Source organism: Xiphophorus couchianus, chromosome 17, assembly GCF_001444195.1.
Source record: "Xiphophorus couchianus chromosome 17, X_couchianus-1.0, whole genome shotgun sequence".
NCBI classification, from domain to species: Eukaryota; Metazoa; Chordata; class Actinopteri; order Cyprinodontiformes; family Poeciliidae; genus Xiphophorus; species Xiphophorus couchianus.
Window position 1 is genome coordinate 16,950,339 of NC_040244.1, and position 13,697 is coordinate 16,964,035.

The 13,697-nt window shown below is 38.4% G+C and overlaps 1 protein-coding gene across 2 annotated transcripts; it reads right to left on the bottom strand.

Annotated features, from left to right (window-relative positions):
• Window positions 1-2,481: 2,481 nt before the first annotated feature.
• Window positions 2,482-8,925, bottom strand: LOC114160768 (ankyrin repeat and SOCS box protein 13-like). Of its 2 annotated transcripts, none has more exons than XM_028043532.1 (6): window positions 8,336-8,500; window positions 6,860-7,047; window positions 5,258-5,414; window positions 5,029-5,163; window positions 4,701-4,892; window positions 2,482-3,837 (listed from the first exon to the last, which is right to left on the bottom strand). In XM_028043532.1, exons 1-6 carry the CDS (start codon window positions 8,376-8,378, stop codon window positions 3,710-3,712), a joined length of 843 nt encoding a protein of 280 aa, XP_027899333.1. In that variant the 5' UTR covers window positions 8,379-8,500; the 3' UTR covers window positions 2,482-3,709. The 2 variants fall into 2 exon arrangements, with proteins under 2 accessions (XP_027899333.1, XP_027899334.1); XM_028043533.1 differs by lacking the exon at window positions 8,336-8,500 and adding an exon at window positions 8,836-8,925 and having other exon boundaries at window positions 3,684-3,837.
• Window positions 8,926-13,697: the final 4,772 nt, after the last annotated feature.

Here is a 13,697-nt window from a genome sequence, read left to right on the forward strand (position 1 = left end):
TTACTTCATACTGAGTCAAAGTCCCATCTTTGGGTGAACTAATTCTCTACACTTGGTTCTAACAAACCAAATTTTCTCTTTTTGGAAAATAACTAAGAGAGAACAGAAGAGCGGTTCTCAGAGACCACCACTATAACGTGCCATTCTCTCCTTCCATTTACTGATGTTTTTAGACCCTTAACCACATTCAGTTAACTTAAACATTTACATTAGGTTTTTCACTATGAAACACACATACGCTGTATATAACATATGCATGTCTAGAAACCACAATCCATCTGTAGCTAATTTCAAAGGGAGTGAGAGGTGGGGGCTTTTTGCAGCCGTTGTATCTGATGGAGGAGCATGGCACTGGACCATCACACCATCCAGCACCATGTTTATCCCTCATTCTCAACCAGGAGCCTCCTACTTCCTCCATGCTCCCCTCTGTATACCCATACACCCTAACACTCCCATTATAACCAGCGTTGAATTCTCAGGAGGTAGATGAGCAATGAGAGGAAGGCAGCAAGGTCAAGTTAATCTCTACCAATTGCTTTAGTTTTATACAACAGTTTGTAAGTCCTCCAATAGCAAATGTATTCTGTTGATTTCTTTATTTCTGGCACCACCTAGTGGCAGTAGAGTACAACTGAGCTAACAGTTACTTCGTAAACACATTCCCCTAAAATGTGTTGTTTCAGGTGAGTCAAGAAATTGGAGGGACATAAAGTGTTTCACCAAAGCAAAGCACATTAATGGAAGGTTGAGTAGAAAAAGCTTTAGGGCAACAGAGATAGCAAAAGATTTAAAAGAACTGTAAAACAAAACTTTTGGTGAGATATTTTCAAGGTTTGGGATTGCAGTTGGAGTTTGAGTTTCACAAACCACCACATACGGCCAGATCCAGGATATGAGCAACAACGGTGACATGCCCAGTAGTTAGTTCTTACCTGGGCTCTTCATCAGAGATTCAAAGTCTTATTTTTAAATTAAAATTGTTTGTTTTTTATTTATTTATTTTTTCATTTTAAAATCAAGTCTGGGTGAAGAATGCTCCACAGTTACTGATAGTTTCAGAAGTCAAGTCGTCTGCCAAACTGAAATCTACAAGCCATAGTCACTGCATTTATCTGAAACAAATACCTGTAATATATTTGTGTGTGAAATGAAGATAAATTACAAAAACAAAGATATTTTTCAATGATTTTCTGTGTGAAAATACATCCACTGATGTTTCTGCACACAGCAGCAGTGATGTTCCTAGAATCATTGGGTGTTTCTGGTATTTCAACATCATACACCCCCTTCCAGGTGAGCTGTCCAGAGATGATCAGTCCCCAGCTCGTGTCCAGATGGCCAACTAGCTACATCAACTTCACAGTTCTCCTCTCTAAAGCCGCAACTATTTTGAGCCAATGTCTGCTGCTACAGATGGTTGTCCTTCTGTGTTCTCCCTCAATACCAAAACTATTCAGGGCTCTGGCCAAAGAGCAAACTACAACCAACCTCATCCAGGAAGTACCTAGCTTTCCAACCTGCCCACTTATGGTCACTGACCAGCTCTACATATGTGGTGGTTTGTGAAGTGCTTCTCAGTTGAGGTTGGTTGCAGATGTCTTGCCCGTAATAAGGGAGTGAATGAAAATGCAGAAGCAAATTTGTGGGGGGTTTTTTAACCATTTATGATTTTCCTTCCACTTTATACTCATGTGCTTCTATGAATTTATCTGTTACATAAGCTGTTGGAAGTTTTAGTCTTTTAGACTGCTTCTGATGGTTCTACCTGCTTTTCATAGTGTTGTCAGAAGGCTCAGTGTGTTCCAGATTTAGTCCTCATCTGTCTTTTCGAGTTATTAGAAAGCAGGACATTCTTTCATACCTTCCCTTCACTTGATTTTTTTCCGTTCCCCACTATAGCCCGGAGGTGTTTTTAAACAGAGCATGTTTTCCACTGGTTATTTTCAGATCTGTATTAGAGTCAGACATTTTATTTATCCTTAAAGGCCCACAGATCTCCATTTACAGCCCGAACTTTATTGTGTTGGACTCCTTTCCTGAGAATGACTAATAGTCAAAACATTTTAGCTTGGCTAAAGGTAAACTTTCATAAATTAAAATTTGGATGAATCAAGCTTGTCTGACAATAGGTGAAGTGCAGCAGATGTATTCAGGCCAGATCTGTACAGCCCAGGCAGGTTTAGGCCCACAGCCACATGAGAGGGTGAATCTAGAAGTTTGGACAGCAATCACAGACTAAGAATGAAGGGCTTTGAAAGCTTGGCGCAGCGCCGTCATGCTGAATATTAAAACACAGGTGCAGCTAAAACAGGCTGATGTTCAGCTGGCGTGTGCAGAGGAATCATGCCGGCAGCTAGCTGCAGCCTGAACGACTAAACATCAAGCACCAAAGAATCCTAACAGGCAGACTCAGTAAACTGTATGTAGAAAGAGGCAATGCTCATATAATCTGAAAAAAAATCTGGAAAAAATGTGTCACACAATTTAGCTGTTTTAAGTACTTCTATATATTACATACACACACACACATACAGTATATATACATAATTTCTTTATATATATATATAGAAATTCAGTACCAACATTTCCTTAAGGGGAAATAAGTTTGTTCAAGATAATTACTGCCACTCTAAATACATAATAATTTTTTTATAAACAAATGAATAAACATATGGACATTGTATTTTATCATTTAAGCAGTAGATTTAATGTAATTAAAGGATCCTATTCAGTTTCCTAAAAAAGTTTTAAAATGCAAAAAAAAAAAACTTTCTGTGTACACTTATAAACATTTGGCCTTTTAAGGACTTTTTTGCTACCTCATAGTGAGCTGACTTCAGTGCCATTATAAACAATCAGCAAGTGTTATGAAATAATAGTCCTCAAACTAACTTGGAAACTTCTTATAATAATTACTATTACAAGTCTTACGTGACAAACAGTAAAGATGAATTAAGACATATTGCAAATATATACTTAACTTCATTTAAATAAGCAACTGTCAATATTCTCTGCCCAAAACTTTCACTTTTTGGGCAGAGAAACCAAAAAGAAAATAAAACTGATAAGCTCATATACTGAAGGAGCTGAACAGACGCAGAAATGATTGAAAGTACAAAGTGCGAAAATAGTAGAGCTACAAGTTTAACATGCTAATAGTAGCATTTTAGCTAAAAATAGTCAGGACTAGCTGCTATTTTAATAGCGTCTCGTGCCGGCATTAGCTATAATCCTAAAGTCAAGCAGAATGCTAACTTTAGTGTGAATGAACTCCACCATGCAAACAGTAGCTTACATCTTTTCATTATAAAAAAATGCTAACATGAGCTAACATGGCGATTTTAGCCCACTTGGCTGTCTAGCATAGTATATATACTCTTAGCATGGTATGCTAAGAGCATCTCAGACACCAACATTGGATTACAGTGTTAGCTAACAATACCATGTTAGTTAGCATTAACTACCTCTCTCTTCTATGCTAACATCAGTATGTAGACCATCATTAGCTAAAATGCTACCATTAACTAACAAGCTATACTAAACCTTGTTAGTTACACTTTTGAGTATTCACACAATAATAAAGTGCAGTATTGGACAGAAGCAGGCATTGCTGTGATGCTTGGCACCATGTTTACCAGTGTGTGTTTGCTTTCCAGACAACAGTTTGATTTCAGTCTGTAGCCCACTCTCCCAGCAGGTGTAACAGTCACTGATAGCAGAGGTAGCTGATGATTAGCTTTGGCATGTCAAGTTGAGCTATGACGTTCAGAGATGTTGTTCCCAACTTCCTCCTCACTGCCAACCTGCTGAGCTGCTGCAGAGTCATGGGGATGGCTATGGGGAAAGACAGGACAGACTTAACACATTCATAGATTTAATATTTACAAGTGAATGTTTTCCACTTGTTAATCTTACTAGATGGTCTTACAACTGGAAATTGCACCTTAACTATTCCCAGGTTGATGGGAAACAACAGTTCTGTTGCATTCATTTCTCTACAAGGTCATTCCGGAAATCTTTCTCTCTTGGCATTGTGCTAACGATGGGTGGGAGATCATCTCTTAATTACAGACAATAATAATCAGCATAGTGACTCATTTAATTTCTAGTTTTCACACACTCATTCTGAATTTATCCTTATCTTTGAATCTTTGGTTTAAAAGGTGTTAACATGTTGTAATTTAGGTGTTTTTGTAAGCTATGGTAGTATTTAACAAACATCAAACAAAATATATTAATCATGTTCTGCTATGTAAACCTAAGTGCTAAAGGAATTAAGGTATATATGCCTAAAAGTGTCTAAAAAAAACGAGCAAAATAATATTATAGCTGTTTACATTTAGATTAATGGAAATACTTTTTTATATAAAGTTGTAGATGAAAGAATGATCTTTTCTATCTAAGCCTAAGTGTGCCATCTTGTGGAGATTCCCTGACACTGCATCCTTTCTAGAGGTTGCTTGTTTCACTCAATGATTTCTTAACACTCAGGAGGAGTGTGGCAAATGTCACTGTTGAACAGCAGGGAAGTGAGGGGAGGTGTCCCCCATCAGACCATCGCTTTCCAAAACCACACACAACAAAAATTTGTAAAAGCGCACACAGTCAGTGGGACCCTGCCGGACCGCGAACAAAGTAAAATCTTGCGGGGTCTAAATGACCCTGTCTCTTAGAACCGCTGGAGGAATAAAACTCACTCTCATAAAACTGCAGACAGGCCTCAGAAGGAGAGCCAGGTGTGGTGTAGTCCACCGGTTTCCTGTTGTGCTGATCTCTAGCGTAGATGTTGGCTCCAAACTCTACAAGAACCTCAATCATTTCAACTCTCATGTGTTTAGCTGCGTGGTGCAGAGGGGTCTCATGTAGCCTAGCAGCATTGACTTTAGCACCTAGAAACAAAGGACAACCAGTCAATCTCCTTTTCTGGTCAATAAACCCCTTGCTGTATTTTTTTGAACATTGGCAAACATCCTAATTTGATTTTGTCCATCCCATTTAAAGAATCTGCTTTGTGGTGACACACACCTGCATTAAGCATAACTTTAACACACTCTGTGTGTGCATTAACACAGGCCACATGTAGCGGAGTTCCGTAGTAAAGATCATACGCTTCCAGGCAAGCACCCATGGCAATCAGCAGCTTCACACAGTCTGAGTTACCTGTTAGAAATATAACATTCCCCAGTTTAAAAACATCCTTCATCTGGGTTCATAAAAAAGTCTGCATTGTAAAGATTGAGAATGAAGTGCTTGCCTCCCATGCAGGCCTCATGAAGTGGGGAGGCGGTGCGGGAGGTGAGGGCCGGGTTGGCCATGGCTCCACGCTCCAGCAGCAGCTTCACACACTCCAGACTACCAGCTGAACAGGCGTCACACAGCGGCGTGCTTCCATCCACGTTCCTGGCATCCACCTGGAATCAAACATGGGACGCACAATGTCACAATCTAAAAACCTATCTTTTTCTAGAAGAACTCTAATTATTATGGCTTCAATTTTGGGGATTAGTATTTACTGTAATGGTGTGCTGACAACATTTTCACTTCAGATATGATACCGATATTCTAGCTTTGAGTATTGGACAATACCAATACAATATCAGCACCAATCATACATATTTTTATTAAATATCTTCTAGTGTGCAATGTTAGAAAAGGTTTGTTCAAGTGATGTTACTGAGCGAACAACAGTCGGCAACAATAGCAATAAGAAAAACAAATTAGTTTATTATTAACCAATGGGTCTTCACAAGCACTGCTGGATAGAAATACTGGGACAGACTAAATCCTGGAGCAGAGTGCTTCCATCAGCATGCTTATATCAGAGAATTTAGATGCAGGCCGATATAATTTGATACTTGTTTTTAGACTGATATTGAACCAATTTTCGATATCAATATCTGATCGGGACACCCTAATTTACTGTGCAAGTAAATTGTTTAAAATATATACATTAAAACACACAGGGAACGACAGCAAAAGCTTTCCACAACAGTAGACAGCAACAAAAGTTTGAAAGATTGAAATTTCACATGTATAAAATACGTCGGCCGCTCGGCTGGATGAGGACAAACTGTCGCCTCATCGGACAAGTTCCATAGGAAATTAAAGGAGAGGGACATGTCTAAACAGACTTTCAAAACAAAATGACTTCCTTTTAATCCTCCTGGAAAAATTAGAATCTGTATACATGTTTGGTTTGAGACAATGATCCATTTCATAGACATGTTTTGAAAATGTGCATACAGTAGTGGTTTTTGATACGGGTTATATGGGCATTTGCCCAGGGCGGCATCAGAAAGGGCACAAAGAATTAAAAAATAAAGTGTACCTTATCTGTCAGTTGTCCCCAGAACTAGTTCGCTGCTACTTGTAGCGTGTGCAGTAGTCTCCCTTAGTTACCTTTGAGTACAGGGAGACTACATAACCTCTTTCTGCTACCAAAAAAAAAAGAAAAATCTGATAATTGCTGGCATTTTAATTGGTTGGCATGCAGCAGAAGGAGAAGTTTGCCCTGGCCACCATTCCTGCAAGAACCACAACAATGTGCATATTTTTACTTCAAGCTTACAACGATAGTCAGAGTGACTAGTTATGATTGACCACAGCGCTGGAGTGTGACTAATCTGATTACATGTTTTAATCAACTGACAGGACTCATTAAACATATTTTTATCATTTCAATTTTTTTACGATTCTGCCCCGTTCTAATTTTGGTCTGATCTGACCAGAGCACAGATTAAAGTTTGTGGCTGTAGCATAAAAGAATCTGAAGAAACTCAAATGGTGTGAATACTGTTTTTACCTGTCATAAGATAATTGTTGTGGATATGGTTTAATGTCATTGAGGAGAGCTCACCTGGGCTCCAGCGTCCAGCAGCAGCTGCACACAGCGGGCCTGTCCCCGGAGGCAGGCCTCGTGCAGCGGAGTGATGGAGTCCACCGCCACCATGTTGACCGAAGCTCCGCCCTCTATGAGGTGCTGCAAGTGGGAGGCGTGGCCGAGAGACGCTGCCTTATGCACCTCCGTTCTCTCCGCCCAGCAGCCTGAGGGGCAGAGGTGGCAGGTGGAAGGCTCACCATGTATCCAACCGCAGGCTGCTGTCATCCATACCGAGTTAAAACTAATTCATGTAATCCAGAAACAGTCATCCATCCTACTGCTGAATTTCAATCCAAGAAGACGTCCTAAAAATCTATTATCCCTTTCATTTGACATCATAACTCTGGATGCAGTCAGCTGCTTTTCTATAGCTGATTTTCCAAAATTTAAATCTTCAGAAAATGTAAACTCTAATTGATCAAATCAATGCATCCCCAACCCTAGAGGAGCCTACATCATTTCAATATTATAACTCAACAATCTAAAGCAGAACTCTGCAACTTTTCAATCCAAGGAACTATTTTTCATCCTTCCTCCAAAAATACACATTTGGTAGTGGAACAAAATTTATTTTGCCAGCAGAAAAACACATATCAAGTTTAATAAATACACTGTTATTTTTGAAGAAAAATACGAAAAATACTATTTGTTTAGTTTGAAGAAAGCTATCTTATGTAGAATCAGGCCAATAGGGTCCTTTTCATGTTTACAAAGGAATAAAAACAAAACAAAATTTAAAAAAAAAACAAAAAAAAAACAGGTAGCTCACCTAAAAGAATATGCAAGCTCTGTAGAAAACTGGAGCCAACTAGTATAAAAGAATTTAAAAAAAAACAAACACTGAATTCATCTTGTTAAAATGATTCACTGATATTGCATAAAGCATGTAGAGAAACTTCTATATCCATGATTGTTTTTATCTTTTAATAAGATAAATTGCTTCTGTTCAGACCTGAGTGGTTCTAAGCTGCCCTGCATGTTGTAGGGCTCCCTGCTGCAGAACAGCTGATTTCAACTGATGGCTGATTAACAGGCCCAAGTCACACGGACAGCTGGATCAGGTGAGTCAAAGCAGAGAAACAACGAAACACGCAGGGACGGCGAGCTGTAGCTCGGTCTCTATTTACACTGTGCGCGTGCTCTACCACTGAGCCATGCGGCGCCCCGCTCGCGCACCCGGGTTAGGAAACACTGGGTTAAAGACTCTGATGCCTCCTACAGAGAGCTGCTGATAACAGCGATACCCAAGACGTCTGACCCAGTGTTCCTGATGTTTATGCGCTTAGCCGCCAGAGAAGGCAGCTTTGGCAGCCTACTAGCGGTGCACAACCTGACACAGTATTCCCGAGCTAGCTAGCTAGTTGGCAGCCGTGCCAAACACGTCGACGTCAAACCGGGTCGGGACTAAACAAGCGAAAGTCTCCCCGGAGCTTCTGCGTGTCTCGTACTCACCAATGTCCCCAACGTAATACGGCTGAGAAATCTCTATTTCCATCCTGGTTGTTCTCTTCCTTTCACCAGTGAAGCGGTGTTAAAAGGAGACCCAGTTATGGTTGTTTGTAAACAGCCGCGTCTTCACTGCTTGCGTGCTTCTACAGTCACGTGACATGACTGAACGCCGACGAGGAGCCTGGTACTTGTAGTTTTTGTGAATATTTCCGAAAATTAGGTATTGACGTCGGACAAAGCTATATCCAGGCGTATCGATTTAATAATTCAGATATCGGCCTTGTTACGTTGCGCCCTTTTTCAGGAGTGGACGGATCATAGCATGAATGATCCATCCATGAGAAAACAATCATTTAAGGATTAAATGATTGCTGAGCAAGTCAAATTTACTGCTGATATGACAATAAATAACAGTGTACATGTAGAGATTTCTGATCTTGGTTGGCTGGATGTAGGAAATCAGATGCATTCAAAAAGAACACAAACTCAAAAATGAGACTCACCCAATTTTTCAAGGTGTCTCATCCAGAGGTGGTCAAGCTATATAAAAAGCAGCCGCTGGTAATCATCAGATCAACTTGTCAGTCTGTACCAAATGGGCAATAAAACTTAAAGTCTACAAATATCTTAAAAGAAATTTTGACGAGTCAAAATTAAAGGTCCAGATATCTCTTATTTAGTTTTACCTAATAGTTATTTACTTTCAAGATATTTGAAATTTAATTTCCACTTGTCAGATCTATCTCCATCCTACCTAAAAGTACATTTAAGATATCTAGAATGTACTTTTAGATATCTACAGCTTTCAAGATAGCTGTAGAATTATAACTAGCAGAACAAAAAGTGAAATATTATATATGTACATTATGACTAGCGATAGTCAATTGTTGATACCTAAAATATATGCTTCAGATAGTTTGTAATTAATTGTGAATATGTTGAATTTCAGCCAACATACAAAATATTGGTAAATTTGAATAGATTTGAATATACTTTAATGATCTCCAAGGGGAAATAGCTTTCTTTTAATCACAAGCTACTCCATTAAAAATGTGTTAGTAAACACAAATATAACCATAAGGGAAACAAAATGTAGTATCAAAGATTCAAATAGGGACTTTGACTAGTTAAAATATAATCAGTGATATCTTGATTTACTAATACGTCTACTCATAAACCAATTTCAGATAACTGGAATGCAAGTGTGATGAAACCAATTTTCATGTTGAAACTGTCTGCCATTAGCTGGGTGTATGAGACATCATACATCACCAATGATGTCACATATCCCTTTGATATTTGACATATTATACATCATCAGAATTTTCTGCATTCTGCTAGTATTCCGTTCGCTCTGACATTTTGCTTCATTTTTAAACGGCAAGGAAAATTGTAAACAATTTTTAAGTTTTAGACAACAAGAACAGTTTCAAAATGTTTTCCTTTTTCAAGAGAACACAGAAGTCTGTCTCTACTGATTTTGAACAAATGCGCAAAAGGAATAATGAGGCAATCCAAGAACTCTTGGAAAAGAACCAGAAGCTTCAAAAAAAGAGAGATCTCCGAAATCCAAAAAAAGTGATGAAAGCTGAGATGGAGTTGAGCAACGAATGTGAAAGACGGATTAGGAAGTTGAATCTGGAAGCTGACAAATGGAATGCAAAGGAAGAAAAACTGATGTGTTTAGACAGAAGGAGGAATGAACTTTTCCGGACTTTGGAAAGGACGAATGAACAATTAATTGAGAAACCTGTGTTAAAATCTTACTTAAGTGGGGCTAAAGAACAGCAGAAAAGCCTCAAACGTCTTAACACTAGGTTAGCAAATCATGTTAACATCTTGACAGACCAACTTTCATATCAAACTAAAGTATTTGATAAGTACACAAAGTTTGCAGACAGTAACAAAAATTTGATGAAGATTCAAGAAAACTGCATAACAGAGATTATGGACAAGTTGGAAATATTCAACTTGGCGGCTTTGAATGACAAAAACATGGCAAAAGATGAAAACCTGGATCATTTAGACAAAAGGAACAATAGTCTTTTGCAAAAGCTCGAAAGTTTGAAACAACAACTAGTTGATGTGCCTATCAAGAGATACCACTACAGGTGTGCAACAAAAGAGTGCCAAAGGCTCGCACAACTGAACCCTAAGTTAGAAAAACTGGTCCAGGACCTGACAAACGAACTGTTATATCAAACTGCACTGGAACGTAATTACAAAGAGGCAGACGATATGATCAAAGAGCTGGAGGAGACCCAGCAAAATTACCTATACAAAATAGAGGATTTAAAATCAACGATAAAACTTGGGACCAAATCAAAGAAAAAGGACAAAGACAACATGGCAAAACGCTTAACTTCCCTTGTACGTAAACTCAATGATCTCAAGAAGGAATTTGTTTCCTTCCAACTAGACATTGAGAACATTCTTGGAAATATTCAGTCTTCTATTGCTGTGAATATACAAGATAAAATTCGTCCAGCAAAAGATCAGAAGCTTACCAAAGACCGTTGTAACTTAACAGGAGAATGGAAACAAATTTCGTTGGATTCAATATTATCTGAAGGGGAATGTGTGCCTCCTACTCGAGAAAACCAGGAACAAAATGATTTTTCAGAGTCAGAGGATGAGGCAAGTGATGAGTTGGAAGACAGCTCTTTAGAAGAAACGACAACTGAAGATGACTTATCAGGTTTAAACAACACAACTGTGAATGAGCCAGACCCTCGAGACCACCAAAGGGTAAGAATAAACAAGAAACAAGTTAATATTTCAGAGTCAGAGAACGAGACAAGTGACGAAGAGTCAGAAGACAGTACTTCGGAAGATACAACGTCTGAAGATGACTTAATAGAATCATACAGCACAGCTATAAATGAGTCATTTCCTCAAGACCTCCAAAGGCAGAGAGAAAACCAGAAAGTAGAGAAGATTTCAGAGTCGGAGGATGAAACAAGTGATGAGTTCAAAGACACAACATCTGAAGATGACTCAACAGATTTATGCAAGACTGTGACTGTGAAAGAGTCACACTCTCAAGACCTCCAAGGGTTGAGAAAAAACAAGAAACAAGAAGACTTTTCAGAGTCAGTGAACAAAGCAAGTGATAAAGAGTTAGAAGAAAGGACAATGGAAAACACAACATCTGAAAATAACTTAACAGAATCATGCAATGCAACTGTGAAAGACTCAGACCCTCAAAACCTGCAAGGGCAGAGAGAAAATGAGAAGCAATTAGATTTTTCAGAGTCGGTGGACAAGACATGTGAAAAAGAGTTTGAAGATAGAACTCTGGAAAATACAACTCAAGATAATTCAACAGATTCACGCAACCCAACTGTGAAAGAGTCAGACCCTCAAGACCTCCAATGGCTGAGAGGAAATGGGAAACAAGAAGATTTTTCAGAGTCAGAGGATAAGATGTGTGATACAGCGATAAAATATAGGACTTTGGAAAACACAACATCTGAAGATAACTTAACAAATTCATACAACACAACTGTGAAAAAGTCAGACTGTCCAGACCTTTCAACCCTGAGAGGAAATGAAAAACAGGAGGATTTTTCAGAGTCAGTTGACAAGATACATGATAAAGAGTTAGAAGACAGGACTTTGGAAGACACAAGATTTGAAGATGACTTAACAGATTCACACAACACAACTGTTAAAGAGTCAGGCTCTCCAAACCTCCAAAAGCTGGAAATGAAAGGGAAACAGGAGGACTTTGCAAAGTCAGAGGACAAGACAAGTGATAAAGAGCTAGAGGAAAGTCCTTTGGAAGACATGACATCTGAAGACAACTTAACAGATTCACACGACACAAGTTCGAAAGAGTCAGACTGTTAAGACTTCCAAAGGCTGAGACATCAAGAATCCACTTCAGAAGAGGACAACACATCTGAAGAGCGAGACCATTCAGATTAGTGGTACAACAGAGACAGACAGATGGTGGGCAGCGCATGTAAAACCCAGAAACAAGCCAGGGAAAACGATCTGGAGAGAGACTGGATCAGATTAACTTTAACGCTTGAGGTAGGAGATATATTTTCCAGCCCTGGCTGGGCTCAGCCAGAAGAGGAAACATGCGTGGAACATGTGGGAAGGGGGGATGGATGGAATTTGGGCCTGCAACTTAACAAACCAGGCAAAATAAGTCCCTGGTCTAAATTACTTGAACGTACATAAAACTAAACAATGAGTAATTTCACATACTGACAGTTCAGATTAGATTAGATTGGATTAGATTGATTGTGCTTAGTAGATTGTATTATTATTGTTTTTATGTTGTTAATGATTATGTATTTCACAGGTCTTCCTTGTAGATTAAACAAATGAGTCTCAAAATATTTTCCTGTATTGTGATTGCACATTATTTTTAGCAATATGTCATTCAACGCTTCTTGCATAGTAATTAGCACAGCAGCATCCATGCAGTCCAGGGTTCAAACCTCATGTGGGAATTGTTGTGATGTTTGCATGTGGTAACTATGCATATGTGGGTTTTCTCCAGGTGCTCTGGTTTGCCTAAAAAATCATCCAAAAATATTGATACTATATTTGCTATGGTATCAAATAAGCACATTACACTCAAAATAAAGCGTACATTATAAATAACACTTGTACATCACTATTAGTTAAAGGAGATACTAAATAATAAGGACACATTAAGCAACATTATAAAAATTTGATGTACACATGTCAAAACTATACGGAAGAGGAATAGAATCACTGAAAAAAATAGATTAAAGTCAGAATTCTTTATTTTTTTCAGAGGCCCTAATTCTCTTCCGTAACTTTCCAAACTTTATATTTCAATGATGATGTGAGTTCCTCATAACATCAACTTAAGTGGTAGTTGCAGTTTGAGAGTAAAAATAGGCTTTCACGTTTTCATGGCTGTGCTAAGTTTTCCCAGTTCCACTCTGTAAATTAAAAATGATAAATAATAGAGTAGTCTCTGTCAGGACAAAGTATATCCTCCTTAGTCTTCACAGTCACGTGATTATCTATGGAAGCCCGTTTCCGCCACTCTGTAAAAAAAAAAAAAATTATCTCATTATAATGAGATACTATCTCAAAATGAGATAATTTTTTTTTTTTTTTTTTACAGAGTGGCGGAAACGGGCTTCCATAATTATCCTTCTGCAGCCATCATTTAAATAAAGAGAGCAAACATGTTGTCATTGCTACTTCTTCATATTGAGATGAAGTCTTTTGTATACATTAAGTACTTAAAATTAAGTAATATTTAAAACTGATCTAATGAGACATCTTTAAAAAAAAGTGTTTACGTCACATTTCTAAGTTCCTAGAAACTCCCTGCACCCACCTAGAAAAGGGAATTAAAAAATCACAAAAA

Coding starts and splice junctions, on each gene's coding strand:
- LOC114160768 (XM_028043532.1), bottom strand. CDS start 8,378: ATGGAAATAGAGATTTCTCAGCCGTATTACGTTGGGGACATTG. Junction 4,893..5,028: donor TAAAGTTATGCTTAATGCAG/GTGTGTGTCACC, acceptor CTTTGTTTCTAG/GTGCTAAAGTCAATGCTGCT. Junction 3,838..4,700: donor CTGTCTGCAGTTTTATGAGA/GTGAGTTTTATT, acceptor CTTTCCCCATAG/CCATCCCCATGACTCTGCAG.